The sequence below is a fragment of the Tiliqua scincoides genome, chromosome 1 (genome assembly GCF_035046505.1).
Source record: "Tiliqua scincoides isolate rTilSci1 chromosome 1, rTilSci1.hap2, whole genome shotgun sequence".
In the NCBI taxonomy this organism is placed as follows: domain Eukaryota; kingdom Metazoa; phylum Chordata; class Lepidosauria; order Squamata; family Scincidae; genus Tiliqua; species Tiliqua scincoides.
The window spans coordinates 141,918,842-141,933,689 of record NC_089821.1 but is presented as its reverse complement, the minus strand read 5'-3'; the positions used below and the strand labels follow the sequence as shown (position 1 = coordinate 141,933,689).

The 14,848-nt window shown below is 39.6% G+C and overlaps 1 protein-coding gene across 1 annotated transcript in view; it reads right to left on the bottom strand.

Annotated features, from left to right (window-relative positions):
* Positions 1–14,848, bottom strand: part of MEIS1 (Meis homeobox 1) — a 176,894-nt gene that overhangs the window by 78,724 nt on the left and 83,322 nt on the right. Inside the window, exon 8 of the mRNA XM_066640137.1 lies at positions 8,264–8,409. Coding sequence (XP_066496234.1) covers positions 8,264–8,409 — 146 coding nt within the window. The remainder of the gene's footprint in view (positions 1–8,263; positions 8,410–14,848) is intronic.

Below are 14,848 nucleotides of genomic sequence, written 5' to 3'. Positions count from 1 at the left end.
ATGGGACAATCTTGGGTAAGTGTGGGTAGGATTACAGTCTTGGTTTGTTAAAAATTGTCCTGCTTGATGATGTCACTTCCAGTGGGCCCTGATAGATTCTCATTCTAAAAAGTGGGTCCCGGTGCTGAATGTTTGAGAACTACTGCTTTAGAACATTATCTTAAAATGCAGGAGGAATTTTTTGGATTGTTCAGGATTTTCTTTTTCCCCCAATTTGCATTTAGAAAAGTGTTGGAAGTCCTAAAATGTATGCTTTGATACTATTAAAAATGCTGCTTGCAACAAGACAAAACACTTTTGACTGTTAAATAAAACACTTTTTAATACTATACTTTTTGGCTGTGTTTGACAGTGACAAAAATTAATTGTTGGATATTTATAAGCCCCACAGTTAGGTATTTGATTCCAATGTTCCACATTATCATGGCTCTGCAGGAGACAGGAAAATGCAGCTGCCCGATCTGAGTGCCTACACTGGTGCTGAAATGGCTCCCAATTCATTTAAGGGCACAATTCAAACTTCTGGTTATAACCTGAAAGCTGTATATTATCTGTGCCATGGTTACCTAAACACCCTCCTTCCTACCAGTCTCCCTGTTTATTGAGGTCCTCAGATGAGGCTCTGCTCCAGATTCCTTTCTTCTTCCCTTGCCTGAGATCAGATTGGCAGAGATAAGGAGCAGGACCTCTCTCCTTTGTGGTGTCTACTCTTTGTGACTACTTCCTCAAGGAAAAATTGAGAGGGCAAATAACTGCTGTTTTAATGCAATTTTTATCAAGTTGGTGATTATTTTTCTGCCACTGTGTTGATTCTTTATAAACGAGGAAAAACTTATTATTTTGAAAGTTTTATAGTATTTTTTTATGTTTTAAAATGCTTTTTGTTTTGAAGCTGTGATTTTATTAGCCACCCTGAGATCTTGTTTTGGTCATGTGGTCAGAGCAATAAATGTGAAAAATAAAAGTAATAAAAATAGACAAAATAGGGAATTCGATATTTTAAAAAACTTTGAAGGAAGGGGGGTGAACCCTATTTTATAGCTTTTTCTAAGCTATTCCAAACAGTGGGACAGAAATTTTTTTAAAAAAAATGGAAGCAAAAATATTCATGCTGTCCTGTTTCAAGACTATAAAAAAGGAAATAACTGGATCAAAGGAAAGAGAACAAGAACAAAAGTCAAGACGAAAGTAATTTGCTTTACCACCATTAATCTATGCAGTTACACATATTCTTTGACATAACAATCTAATGTTCCCAGGGCGCTTTTTAATCTGCAAGATCCCCTTCCTTCTCTCTTCCCTTTCACAAAAACAAAAACCCTTGGGGTCATTTATTTTAATGAACATTTTTGTTTTGGAAATGATGGCATTATACTGTTTCATCGCTTCTACAGGCCTGAAGAGTTCTATCCTGTCTTCCTGCATTATGAGATGGTACAGCATTCCAGATCTAAGCCCTGACATTATGATACTTAAGAGAAACTCACCAAAAACCTGCTATTGCTTTCAATTCTGACTGTTGAAGAGTGCTTGAATTTACAGGAATTTACTAGGCCCCTTTTCTACTTTATAATCCACCATCTTCCCTTTAGGAGTTCTCTCACTTGTCTCCAAAGGTGCTGAAAAAGAGGAGCCAAAGAGAAGATTTCCTTATTTTACCTCCTGAAAATTCAAGCACTGCTGTCCAAAGGATATCTTGAACTTTGACTACGGTTCACCAACTTTGCCAATGATATGTCTTATCATAAATAATTACAGTATTTCCATAACAGAATACTACTTAAACCACCTCGATTGCCCTTTTTTGGAGAAAGGTAGGGTTCTTTAAATAAATAAACTAGTACTACTACTAACAATAATTTACATGAGAATTTATTTTGGGCTGCCTAACATAGAAGATCAGCTTCAGATGGTCCAGCTTTTTCTTTTTTTCCCAAAGCACCAACACTTTTGTAATTACTGCACAGTGGTATGTCCTCAGAATGGTCACATTTAAGTAGGACTATATTGCAATGGGTCCCCACCACCACTAAAGTACTGGCAAGCTTGATATTTGTGGTCTGTGCCAAAAGAGTATATATGTTTGTGGATAAGCAAAACTGTATGTTCAGGTACCATCCATAAACACTCATGTAAATTACAAATATGTTGTGCTCCCTTCAGTGCAATGGCAAAATGAGACACTTATTCCAAGGTACAAAACAGTTAATTTAAAAAAAAAAAAGAAAAAGAAAAAGAAAAAAAGAATGCAGCATTGAAACTGGAGTGAATAAAACACTTTTTATGGTTGTAAAACAAGATCCATTCATTCAAAATAATTCCATTAGAACATATACAGTTGCCTTATACAGGTCAGAGCATTTGTCTTTCTAGCCCAATACTGTCTATTCAAGGGCTTTTCAACCAACAGTTCTTCACACTATGGTCAGGTGATACTTTGCCAATAGATTATTTGCCTGAAAGTAAAGTGGCATCACTGTCGTAGGAATCATGTGATATTGCTCTGCCTGGTCAGAGCCTGCCAGAAGTTGAGATGGCTGGCATGGCAGCATTCCAGTAGTAAGGCACGCTTGTACAGCAACCCCAACCCCCCCCCCCCTTCCACACACCTTTAAAAGAGAGACCAAGAGACAGAAGCTGCTGGAGAAGCTTCCTCCCCCCCCCCCCGGAAAATTGTGTTCAAGGTGCCTATTCCTGCCATACAGTAGCCAGCCCTGAAGGCACAGGTACTCATAAAATAAAGGTTCAGGTTCAGGTCTTTTCTGACTCACAGCAGCTCTTCAAGGTCCCAGGCAGGTCTCTTTCCCAGACCTTTTTAAACTGGAGTTAAAGGTCACTGAACCTGGGATCTTATGAGTAAAAGGGCACAATTCTGATTGCGGCTTGGGCCAGAACAAGTCCCTTGTGCCAGTCCTAGAGGGTCATAAATGTGCTATAAAGCACATGTGCACCTCCTTGAGAGTCAGCTGGGTTGGCGCAGCAACGCGTGCTGGCCTGCAGAAGCTGAATCCAGCCATCACGCTGACTCGGGCAAGAAGGGTTGCGTCGACCGAGTTTGGCATTCCAGGGTGGGGGGAGGGCAGGTGGAGGGTGGTCCCAGGGGTGGGGAAGCTGTTTGCACCCCTACAAACAGCTTCCTCTTTGCACCTGCTTTAACGCTTGGCCTCCAACTACAAAGGGGAAGCAGTTTGGAGGGCTTGCGTGGAGTAACAGTATCGCGTTTGCTGCTATCCACAGTTTTGGATATCCATAGTAGCAGCAGTAACATATCCCCCATGGATACAGGGAGATGACGGTACTCTGACACTTAGCGACAGCCCCTTCTTTAAGACTAGATATGAAATACATCTGAATGCAGACACTGCATGCAAAAAGCAGCAACCCAGAATTTGAATGAAACTTGGACACAAATTAGGGCCCCATTCTATCCAACTTTCCAGCACCGGTGCAGCCGCAATGCAGCCCCGAGGTAAGGGAACAAATGTTCCCATACCTTGAAGAGGCCTCTGTGACTGCCTCCCCTACACAGGAAGCAGTGCATACCCCATTGGCACTGAAGAATTGGATAGGATTGGGCCCACAATCTACTACAACTGACTACTGAAAATAACATCAGGAATTCGCTGCATTACATTTACTGTGGCAGCGTTATGCAAATATGGCAAAAAAGAGACAAATATCTTTTGTGTGTTTACTCAGGAGTGAACAATGAAATTAAAAAAAAGTCTAAAATAAGGTTTCAATCGCCATGGAACAAGATTACAAAAAAAAACTTTTAAAAGATTATCCTTTTCCCCCCCATGATTTATTTTAGATCATTCCATCCACTAATCATTAGTATGACAGACACAGCAATTACTGTCTGTGTCATTTAATTCCATGCCACTGATGGGTATTAATATTATAATTATGAGCAAGTTTTTTTAATCTTTGAAAGTAGTCCTATGAGATAATCGCCCAATTAAGGGGTACCACTAACCAAACAGAATGCTGAGGTTTTTTTTTTATACCAATGTAATAATTCCTAGTACTTTCATTCTGTTTTTATTTGCAAACTACAAGATATTGTACATAAAGTTGAGCTGAGCATCATTATCTTTATCATTCAGACAGGCAAGTTAAGGACCATCCTACAGATTGTACACTGAGATACATTTATCTATTTTTTAAATTTCTTCACAAACTGTCATGTGAACATGCTGATTTCCTAAAGGTTCTATAGTAAACTAGCACACTCTTTTTCTAGACACAAAGCACAGTTTTAGACAAAAATAAGTTGAATCAATCTAGTGTGCCAGTGGAATATTCTCCTCTCCCCCCCCCCCACCCCTCCACTTTTATTTTGGAAGGTTTTTTTGTTGCTGTAGTGTACAGCATTGAGAATAATACTGAAAGTTCCTCAGAACAACAACTGGTAGAGGCAACTATAATAAATCAACAAGATAATAATTCAAATATAGGCTTTGTGTAAGAGATAATCTAGTTTCCTGAATGCTTTAATTGTCTTATGTCATATTAGAAAATAATGAATAGGTAGTATCAGATGTGCAGAGTCAATAGATGGAGACTGCAAATAATCTAGATTTTATATTTCCACATCATCAGGACAACTTTTATCAGAAAAGAACCCCCCACCCCAGAAAATTATCTTTAGATTTATTCCCACTATCTAACTGGATCAGTTCTAGAAATTATTATCATTTAGAACTTATATTCTACTTTTCCCTTCCTATTGAGAGGAACCCCAGACAGCTGACAGTATTTTTTTCTAGTAGTAGTAGTAGTAGTAGTAGTAGTAAGTAGAAGAAGAAATGACTTATCAGTTTTAGGAATGTGTCAAACATATATTTCATCCTCCATATGCCATGACCCTTTTCTTCAGGCAGAGCAGCTCAATGTGCCAAGGTCTTTTTTAAACCTATACTTTGTATTTGAGTAACTATATTGGCCGCAGTGCTGTGCATGGTAGTCTCAACACCGGGCAAGTGATTTTCTAGGAAAGCTTGTGGTCTCTAGCTTTATAACCCCCAAGAGAGGGAATATCCTTCTACCTGTCAATTAGCTTTGACAAATCCATGTCTTTATGAACTGAGTTACATCTGTTATGACCTTTAAAAAGTTCAGCTCCTTCCTTACACAGATCGTGCCCAGTGGGCGTGAAGGTTACTAAACCCACTATCCCACTAGCTCAGTGATGGTAACTTAGATTCAAGTAGCTTAGATAATGCTGGACACTATACATCCCTGGTCCTGTGAAGTTTACTGGATAGATTTGAGATGGAAAAAAAAGGGAAACTCAGGTTCAAATTGCACGTTATAAAAAGCACATATTTAGTGCTTCTTTGCTACTACAAGTACTACTACTATTTTCCACAGTCTCCCCATGTTGTGGTGAGTTCAGCCAAGCCCCTGAGCCCCTCCAAAGTGATGTGATGCTGGCAATCGCATACTTGCCTCCCCCTCCTCTGCAAGGACTTACAGCGGAGCTCAAACTCCCTGGGTGTTTCAGAACTGCTGGCCTAATCCTATCCAACTTTCCAGCAATTATGCAGTAATGCCAATTGGGCATGCACTACATTCTGAGTTATGGGAGCACTCACAGAGGTCTCCTCTAGCTAAGGGTACATTTACTTTGGTGCTACATTGGTGCTGGAAAGTTGGATAGGATTGGGCCTTAAGTATATTCTGTAGATTTCTGTTAGATCACGTAGCTTATGTTGCATCTGGTCTGGAAATTTTCTACGGTCTAAGTTTAAACAAATTAATGTTTTCCCCCACTATAGATGGCTGGCATAATTGTAGACATAGTCTGTAGTGCTGAGATTCTCAATCTATTTTTTTTTAAAGATATTTTTCAGCCATTTGGTTACTCAGGATATCAGTGCATCCCCTGCCTGCTCACAACACTAGGGCCGAATGATCAATGCCTTCCAAACTGAAGAACTGTCCATGATCCCACCTGGAACTTACTTGCCTTGACTACTACAAAAGATCAGGCTAGAAGAGCAATCCATTACCATTCTCTAGGACTGTGCAGACAGCTGCAAGGAAATTATAAGTAGGGAAATTCACTAAAACTTTTTGTGAATGGTGAACACCACATGCTCACACGATTGAGAGTCATAAAGAGTTTTCAGATATCTAGAAGCTTTACATACAGACTGGGGTAGAAAAGTAAGTTAAACAGGTAATGTTCAAAGTGCTATCAGCATTTGTAAGGTATGTGGCACAGCAGGAAGAGTTAACATAAGAACAGCCCCACTGGATCAGGCCATAGGCCCATCTAGTCCAGCTTCCTGTATCTCACCAAATGCCCCAGGGAGCACACCAGACAACAAGAGACCTCATCCTGGTGCCCTCCCTTGCATCTGGCATTCTGATACATAGCCCATTTCTAAAATCAGGAGGTTCATTTTAGAAATTCAAAATTATAACATATATTTTAGAATGGCACAATTTCAAAGGTTCATTTTGAATACAGGCATGCCCTGGTATCTGTGGGGGCTCCCTTTCGGAACCCCACTCAGTTAACTGAAGCCACAGATACCGGCTAACGTGCCCCCACCTCTGAAGGTGAGGGGAGCAGCTCCCCTTTTCTCCAGAGGGTCATCTGAGCCCAGCAGAGGACAAAGACGTCATTCTGTGGCCTCTGCCGGACTCAGGTTGATCATCTCAACAATAAATGTCAGTTCTTTTTTCATAAAACTGGAAGTGACATTTTTAATGCCTTATAAGATGTCAAGAGGGCCAGGGATGCCCCTGAGCAGAGCTCCCCATGCCTCCGGAGGGGCTGCATGCCGGGGTGCACAAGGTGGCATGGTCTCAATCCACGGATAAGTGGATACAGGGGGCTCCCTATAGTGCAGTGACTGCTCATTTAGGCAGAAATCTTATAAACGCCTAGCTGAGAGTAACCCCCACTGAACACAGTAACTTTACTTCTGAGAAAGCGTGGGTAGGATTGCACTGTTAGAAGAGTGAGGGTCAAGTTACACTATCGTGTAACTGAGATACAGCAGATCCATGGCAGGGGTGTTGAGAAACTTAGCCCTGAAGCAGGCCTGGTTCCTGTTTGTGCCTCCGCCCCCCACTATTTTAAACAGAAGAAAACATATTCCATTGAAAACCAATTTAGGCTGAGAAAAACTCAAAATGAATGACAAGAAGTCACATTCTTCCATTAATCGTCAGACCCCCCTCCAGTCAGGATAAATGTGCAACTTTACAGACGTAGTAACTGACACTTCAATATTATTTTATAATCCTTCATAGCTAGCATCTTTGTAGTTTTACAGACATTTGTTGTTGCATAATGCCAGCATATTTGAGTGTGACAATAATCACAATAACTTTGACGTATGGAAGGATTTTCCTGAACCAAAGCAAAAGGTCTTCACAACATAATCCACATTAAGCAAACACCACCAGCAACCCTGTCTTGGTGTTTATATATTTAGCAAAGGGCATCTTCCCTCTTCTCTTTTCCATCAGGTGATTAATTCCTTTAACTTCAGAGAAGTTAGTACACCTGTCAGAACCAGAACTGTCTTGTGATATATACATTCCAATTATTTATTTATTTATTTATTTATTTATTATTTTTCACATTTTTATACCGCCCTTCCTCCAAAGAGCTCAGGGCGGTGTACACAGCTGCTCCCCTCCTTCTTGTCCTCACAACAACCCTGTGAGGTAGGTGAGGCTGAGAGAAAGTGACTGGCCCAAGGTCACCCAGGAAGCTTCGTGGCAGAGGGGGGATTTGAACCTGGATCGTCCACGTCTAAGTCCATCTCCCAAACCACTACACCACCCTGGCTAAGAAAAACCAAATAAGAAAAACCAAACAAACAAGTGCCACCAGTGACATTCCCTTAAAGCTGTTGGTATTTAGTTGTGAAGATGGACCTACAGGGAAGTAATAAATAGACCACATTCTGGTTTTGGTTTTAAATCAGAAATTCCAACTGAAAGGAAAAGCAGCAGCAGTTCTGTAAAAGGAACATAACTGGCTTCACATGTTGTTAATGTAAAAGTTATTGTGCAACCTGTTTGTTGTCAAACAACTCAACATGTTATCATGAAGTAGTATTAGGTATTTCTCTCCCTCACTAATAAGATAGCCAAAATACAATCTCAACGAACATCCTCAGCCACCTGCCCACATAAAACTGTACTCTCATGACAGATAGTAAAGTCTTCAACCACAGCTATGACATTTTCCAGCCACATTTCATTTCACGTATGAGATCTAGAGTTCACTTACTGTTAGATGCTGGAACAGCCATGCCCTCATGATATTTGTGGCTACTTTGGGAAAGATGCCGCGCTTTTTATGTCGCTTTTTCTCTTTGTCTGGATCGTCATCATCGCCTGTGCTGGGAGAAGCTACACTGTTGTCCAAGCCATCACCTGTAAATATAATGAATCAAATGTTTGACTTTTGCTATCATCAGATATTTTGAGTGAAGTTTGATTTAGGGGTGGAGGTGGGATGGGGGAATAAGGAATTACAGAGAGCCCAATCCTATCCACACTTTCCTGGGAGTAAGCCCCACTGATTCTAATGGGACTTACTTCTGAGTGGACATTCATAGGATTGGGCTCTAAAGCTGCAATGAATAAAAGGTATCAGTATTTAAAATTATTTCACACTGTATTTAATGGGTAGAAATAATTATATCAGTTTGGTCCTGGTTTATGATGAAAACAAAACAGAATGCACTAGCTATTTCTCTCATTATTAAGCAGTTGAAATTAAAACGTGTTTTTTTTTTAGGCTTACAGATTTAAAAAGCAAAAGGTTTTCCTCTGTTGTGCGTAATTTTTAACAGCAACAGTATATGAGAGCAAACCAAGATGCGTATCGCTTAACCTGAATCCATATCCACTTCAAAAATCAGGGCAGCCTTCTGTCACTATAACTATATAAACAACATTTCAGTTCATCCAGATTCATGTTCTGGATGCCTCCAAAGCCATTTGGCTATTCAAAGAATGGCCTTGAGGGCATGCATGTTCTTGTCCTTTGCACATAAAAAAATCTTTTTGAGTAGTTCTGATGGGCAAACCCTATATTTTCAAAGGGCTGTGCCAATGATAACCCCCATAATGTAAATGGGTATTAATAGAATATTGTGGGAACAGTATCTTATGCACTTGCAGCACCCACTTCCAAAATGCAATTGGTTGATAAAGCTGATCTCTCTCTCTCTCTCTCTCACACACACACACAAAACAAAAACAGAGTGGTAGCTATTTGTAGTGTGTATAATAATATATTCAATTTTTGTCTCCAAATTCTAAGAGGAAAGGTGAATGAGCATAAACTTCATCTTTTGATGCACATCCATTACATCAGCACAACCACACTGAGCCTGTGTGAATTTTATTAATTCACTGAGGACCTTTAACAACACATTAAATTAAACCAGTTTCTCTATACAAGAAAACAAAATAACAAGCACTTTTGTTTTATGGTGTAATCCTGGCCTATAATTCATAATGCAACAGCCATTGTAGGAAGGGGCAGAAGTTAAACCTGGAAAGCAGTTTACAGAAGTAGGTGGTGTAATGATTTATTATGTCCTTTCATCTTTTGTGTATGGTTAGAATATCATATTGGGACTTGCAACATCAGTATTTTTGTGTGGGTGTAGTGTTAGGCAAGTGTCATCTCTACCCCGGGCAAAAATCATTAAGAAAATAACCTCAGTCAAAGAAAGGTGTTATTTTTTAAGAGGCATATTCATACTTCAAAATGATGACCCTCCAATACAAATATTATATATGTGCAGTTCCATATTTAATGAAAGATTCGATTCAAATGTTCATATTTCTAAACAGGGGCTTAAAAGAGTTTAGATGACTTGGGCTGATAAAGTCTTTGAAAAGCTTTTATTCAGAGAAACCATTCACCATATAAAATAATGATTCATAAAATAAACATGAGCAAACAACTCAACAGCATTTAAAATTTCCCTGGACTAATCCACTTTCTGTAGTTTGAGAGGTAAAAGACGGAAGGGGGTGGGGGGAAGGGAGAAATTTATTAGACAATCCTTGATTAAAAGTAAAGAGCTTCTGACCTAATGACATTGTCTTTTACCACTGCTTTCTTCCTATTCTTTTTAAAAACATACTTTCTACCCATTTCAAGCACCCGCCTGCAGATTATTTTAGCAAGCAATGCCTTGTGCCTGCCTAGAAGAGAATTCATTGATAATTTATGGAAATATCTACTATAATCCAACGGAGATGACTTTTTTCCAGCTTTGTGCATCAATAGATAATCAAGGCCTTAAAGCAGCCTTAGCTCCCCATTACCTCAGGCAAAAGAATTCCTGAAAGCATGCCTTCAGGGCACCTGAATTATATACTCCATTAGGAGGGGAAAGGCTTTCTGCGTTCCATGTATAACACTCCCCAGAACCTTTCCTGTTTATTTCTTCTATATGAAAGCAGAAACATTAGGAATAGAATCTTTCCCCCCCTTTTTAAAGTGAAGACTTATGTAGATACAATGGAGAAACCTTTCAAGCAAGAGCCAAATCACCTCCCTTCAATCCCAGGCAGTGACCTATCCCAAATAAAAGGTTTTTGTTACATCATTAGCTCCAGCCAAAAACAGCCTTGGCTTAATGCACAGTTTGTTCTTCCTACTGTTTTTAGGCAAATACAGCTACTTTACTCCCATCTGGGAGGGAAATTACACTGCTGGGCTGTAATCTAAGACAAGGTTTTCATTGGAAGCAAATGCTTTCAATCCCATGTAAATACTTGTGCATGTTCAGAGAAGCTTAAAACAATAAACTTTGGTCCTGTCCAACTGAAGATAAGGGAAGGATAAGAGAGAAAGCAAATTAATGAAACAGAGTCCTTTAGAAGAAATTACTTTCATAGGTTTTAATACATTGTTTAACCCACTTCCACTCCTTTTTTTTTGTTTGTTTTTAAAACTGAAACTTGATGCTTTGTCAAGAAAAAAAAATCTCAGTTAAAAGTCTAAATAGCATTTCCATTCACTCTGCAATTTGATAGTCACCTCCCTCAGGTCTCTTGAGAATGCTTTTCCTCCCCCCCCCCCCCACATTTTTTTTTAAATCACAAAACAGAACTTGAAGAACCACTGACCAGCCACATGGTAGCAGCTATGAACTGCATTTGTAAAATGTCAGCAGTGACTTCATTCTTGAAGCTGACTTCTCCTGCCGCCAATGAAGGCAAGCTGAAAAGGTGGAAATAATCATAAAAATGATGCTAGTCCATAAACAAGCTTACAGCCTCATTAGTATAGCAGTAGGCTCCACTGGGTGATTTATGCTCGTTTTGCTGATGCCATGAGGAAATGCCATAGGGCAACTTTAGCCAACTGCTAATGGTTTCTGACAGCTTCTTAGCAACTAGTGCAAGCAACGCTGTGGCGTTTGCTAGTGACAGAAACCGAAAATGTCATATTATCTGTCCATGTGTCACAGAGTCCGTGTGGCAATTAACTAGTAGGCCAGTGACTGAGGAGCCAGAGGCTCTTAAAAATGGCCCTTGGCTATTCAAGGGCATTGCTCGAATTTGCGTTTCACATATGCAACATTCTAATGCAGAAATCTGGCTCTCACTACCATCTCTGTCATGGTCACTGTTGAGTTTGGGCTAGCACAATATTTCTTTTTTCATCCAGGGAGGAACTCCCAGTTAACATTCTTCTTTAGGCTCTGCCCATTATCATCAGAGTAATTGAAAAATAAACTCGCCTTGATAGAGATTCAGGTATATTGCAAGCAATCTTTTTTTTTTTTTAATACTGAACCAAAAAAAAAGTGCTAGCTGTTTTTCTGCTCTTTCACAAATTAGTCTAAAAGGATTTGAGATCACTGAAGCAGACTCATTGCCTGTCAAATTGCTAGGAGCATAGGAACTCTGCAAAGCAACTAGACACTTTAAAAAAAGAAAGAAAGAAAACACACACACCGCAAACCTTATAACAAGCAAAATGAGTGTCTTGGCTCTGCATTTCGGTTTCCGAGCTATCAAAACTATGCACTATATGTCAAGCTGTCAAACCTTTCAGCATGGCCGTTTGCCCTTTCAAATAATATTTAAGAATTATTTTTACCATGTTTTATAAGCCGTGGTCTAGTGAGAGAGGCCAACCAACAAAGGTATTTTGTACTACAATTCGCCCACGGACTATTTCTTGAGAGTCCTGGGCTATTCCCATGGAGCGTGGCAGGTGACCTGCGGCAACTCCCAGACTGTCAGAGAGCTCCGATTTCAAACACACTCACCTCAAACATCCCAGAGCTGCCTATTTAAGCACACCCAGGCATTGAGGCTGTGCTATCTTGTTCCTTTCAAGAAAGGATAAAGCAGCATTTATCGTATTCAGGTCATTCAATGAGTCAGACTGGCCATGTCAGCAGGGGTTCCTCTTATTCAGGTCAAGTCTCCGCCCCTTCTCTTCCTACAACTTCCCCTCTGCCTCCCCCTAGTCACCCCTTTTCTAACCCTTCCCCCTTGCCTCAAACCTACATACACAGAAACATTAAAAGACAGAAAGTTTCACAATCATTCTACTCCACGACGAACAACAGAGTGCCTGTTAACAGACTACCCAGGTTTTATCGTTTGTTGACAAAATAGGAAGGATCTTTAAAGAATAACTTTTTATATGTGTCTTGTAATTGCAAACATAAAGGCTATTTTCACAAGTGATGGTTGCTTAGGCTTTTCCACTTCCCATGTTTGGATTGAAACATACACATGGGTTAGGGTGCTCAAGAAATACATCTCAGACTAACAGAGTCACATTTATAAATGACCCCATCCATGGGGAAAAGACCCAAGATTCAAACTAAGGTAAGCACTGGAAGATAAGAGAACTGCTTCCTGGCACACATCAGAAAATGACTCTGTATTAATTACATACAAAGTTCACCACACTTTCAGATAGGTGCTGTATTCAGCTGTACCTATTAGGATGTTTGCAGAGTCCAGTTCTAAACCTTTAAGTCATTTCATGACTGTGGTAGAGTGAACCATAAAGCTCAACTGCTAGCAGAAACTCCTCACATCTTTATGACAGAGTGACATCATACTCTGCAGTAATCTCAGATATTAAAATTATAATCACATAAAGGGGGGATCTCACAGATATCTTTGGTACGATCTCACAAACCACCCAAAAGATGAGCACATGCAAAAAGTCCTATACATGAACCACTCCACAATATATGAACCAATCACAAGGTCATATAACCTCCTGGAAATCATACTAAGGGGCATTGTCCTACAGTATAATGCAGTTATTTTCAGCCTTTTTCATCTCATGGCACACTGAGAAGATGCTAAAATTGTCAAGGCACACCACCAGTTTTTTGACAGTGGTCACATTGCACGGCTGCACACAATGCACTGCTTCACTCCAGGGGCTCACAATCCCCAATGACCCTACTAATATATGATCCTTCCCGAACCTCCTGTGGCACATCTACAGATGAGTCATGGCACACCTTTGTGCCGCAGCACGGTGGTTGAAAATCGTAAAATGTATCAACAAGTCCACAGATACACTTATGCTAAATTGTCATTTTAAACTGCTCAGTTAACAGACAGCTAAAAAAGCTCGAGTTTTAAAATTGAATGACATTTTATGGACAGTGTCCATACAATTTAGGTGATACTTTCTGTGAGATGAGCTAAGTTGGATGAGTGTTGGATGAGCTAAGAATTTGAGTCAGAATGTAGAATTAGCAACATTCTAACAGAAAAGAAATATTCCTATTCCTGAAGATAGGCAGGTTCTCTAACAATTCTGAAATTCCTACAATGGTTAGGACAGGTAAAATTAAGAGTGTTACAGGAAAAAAAAAATGCTTACCATGCAAACATTTCCTAAAAATACAATCAGCTAAAAACATTGGCTTTCCAGTGATGTTTTAAAGCCACAAACATCCTCTCATGGAGCTAGCTGCAATGATATCGTACCAAACTCTTCCCCATTAAAATACATACACAGATGTCATACTATTCATTTTTTCCACAACTAAAATTCAAACAGACTTGCTCACAAACTTACCATTTAGAACATTTGACAGATGTGCTGTTTGAGTGGATTATGTGAGATAAATTAGATTAAAGTTGCTGGAGAACACTCAGACTTACCACAGGCCTGAAAATGACAAAGCACTGGAATTTACAGAGCCAAGGAATACAAGGCACAGAAGGCCACATTCCAAGCTCCAGCTTGTAATGATCCATTTTTAGATAAGAATCTATATCCACCACTTTAAGCCTTTTGCTGGAGAATATGTGAAGAAATGTACCAAACAGCATTAGAAAAATATCTACAGAAACATTTAAAATGCACCCTGGGCTGGAATGCTCCATTGTCCTGGGAGCCTGCCAAAGTCCTTTAAGCTTCCTTCCATTTAGACCCATTCCCCCCTCCCCCTCCTCTTCTCCCAGTTTTTCACACTAAAGGTCATTTTAGCCCCTTAAGAAGAAGACATTTCGGTAGCGCATTCTTGTGCTCCAGAATCTAATACAATAAAAGTATCTGCTTCAGCCAGAGACTATTGGATTTTAGATTAGTGTTGTGCTCAGTTCCAGTGAAACAATAAAAACCACATACAGCTTCGGTTTATGGGCCTTTAAGGTAATGCATTTTTTATTTTATTTCATTTATTTCTTTTGCATTCAATAAAAGTAAAGTTTTGAAAATGTATAGATACATGTTTCCTCCAGTGCTCTTTTTTTTTAATATGAAAAACTTCATATTCTCTTCTAAGTAGAATACTTTTTGACTCAATGTTTTGAACATGTTTTAAAAGCACAGAGACCACTTAAAATGCCT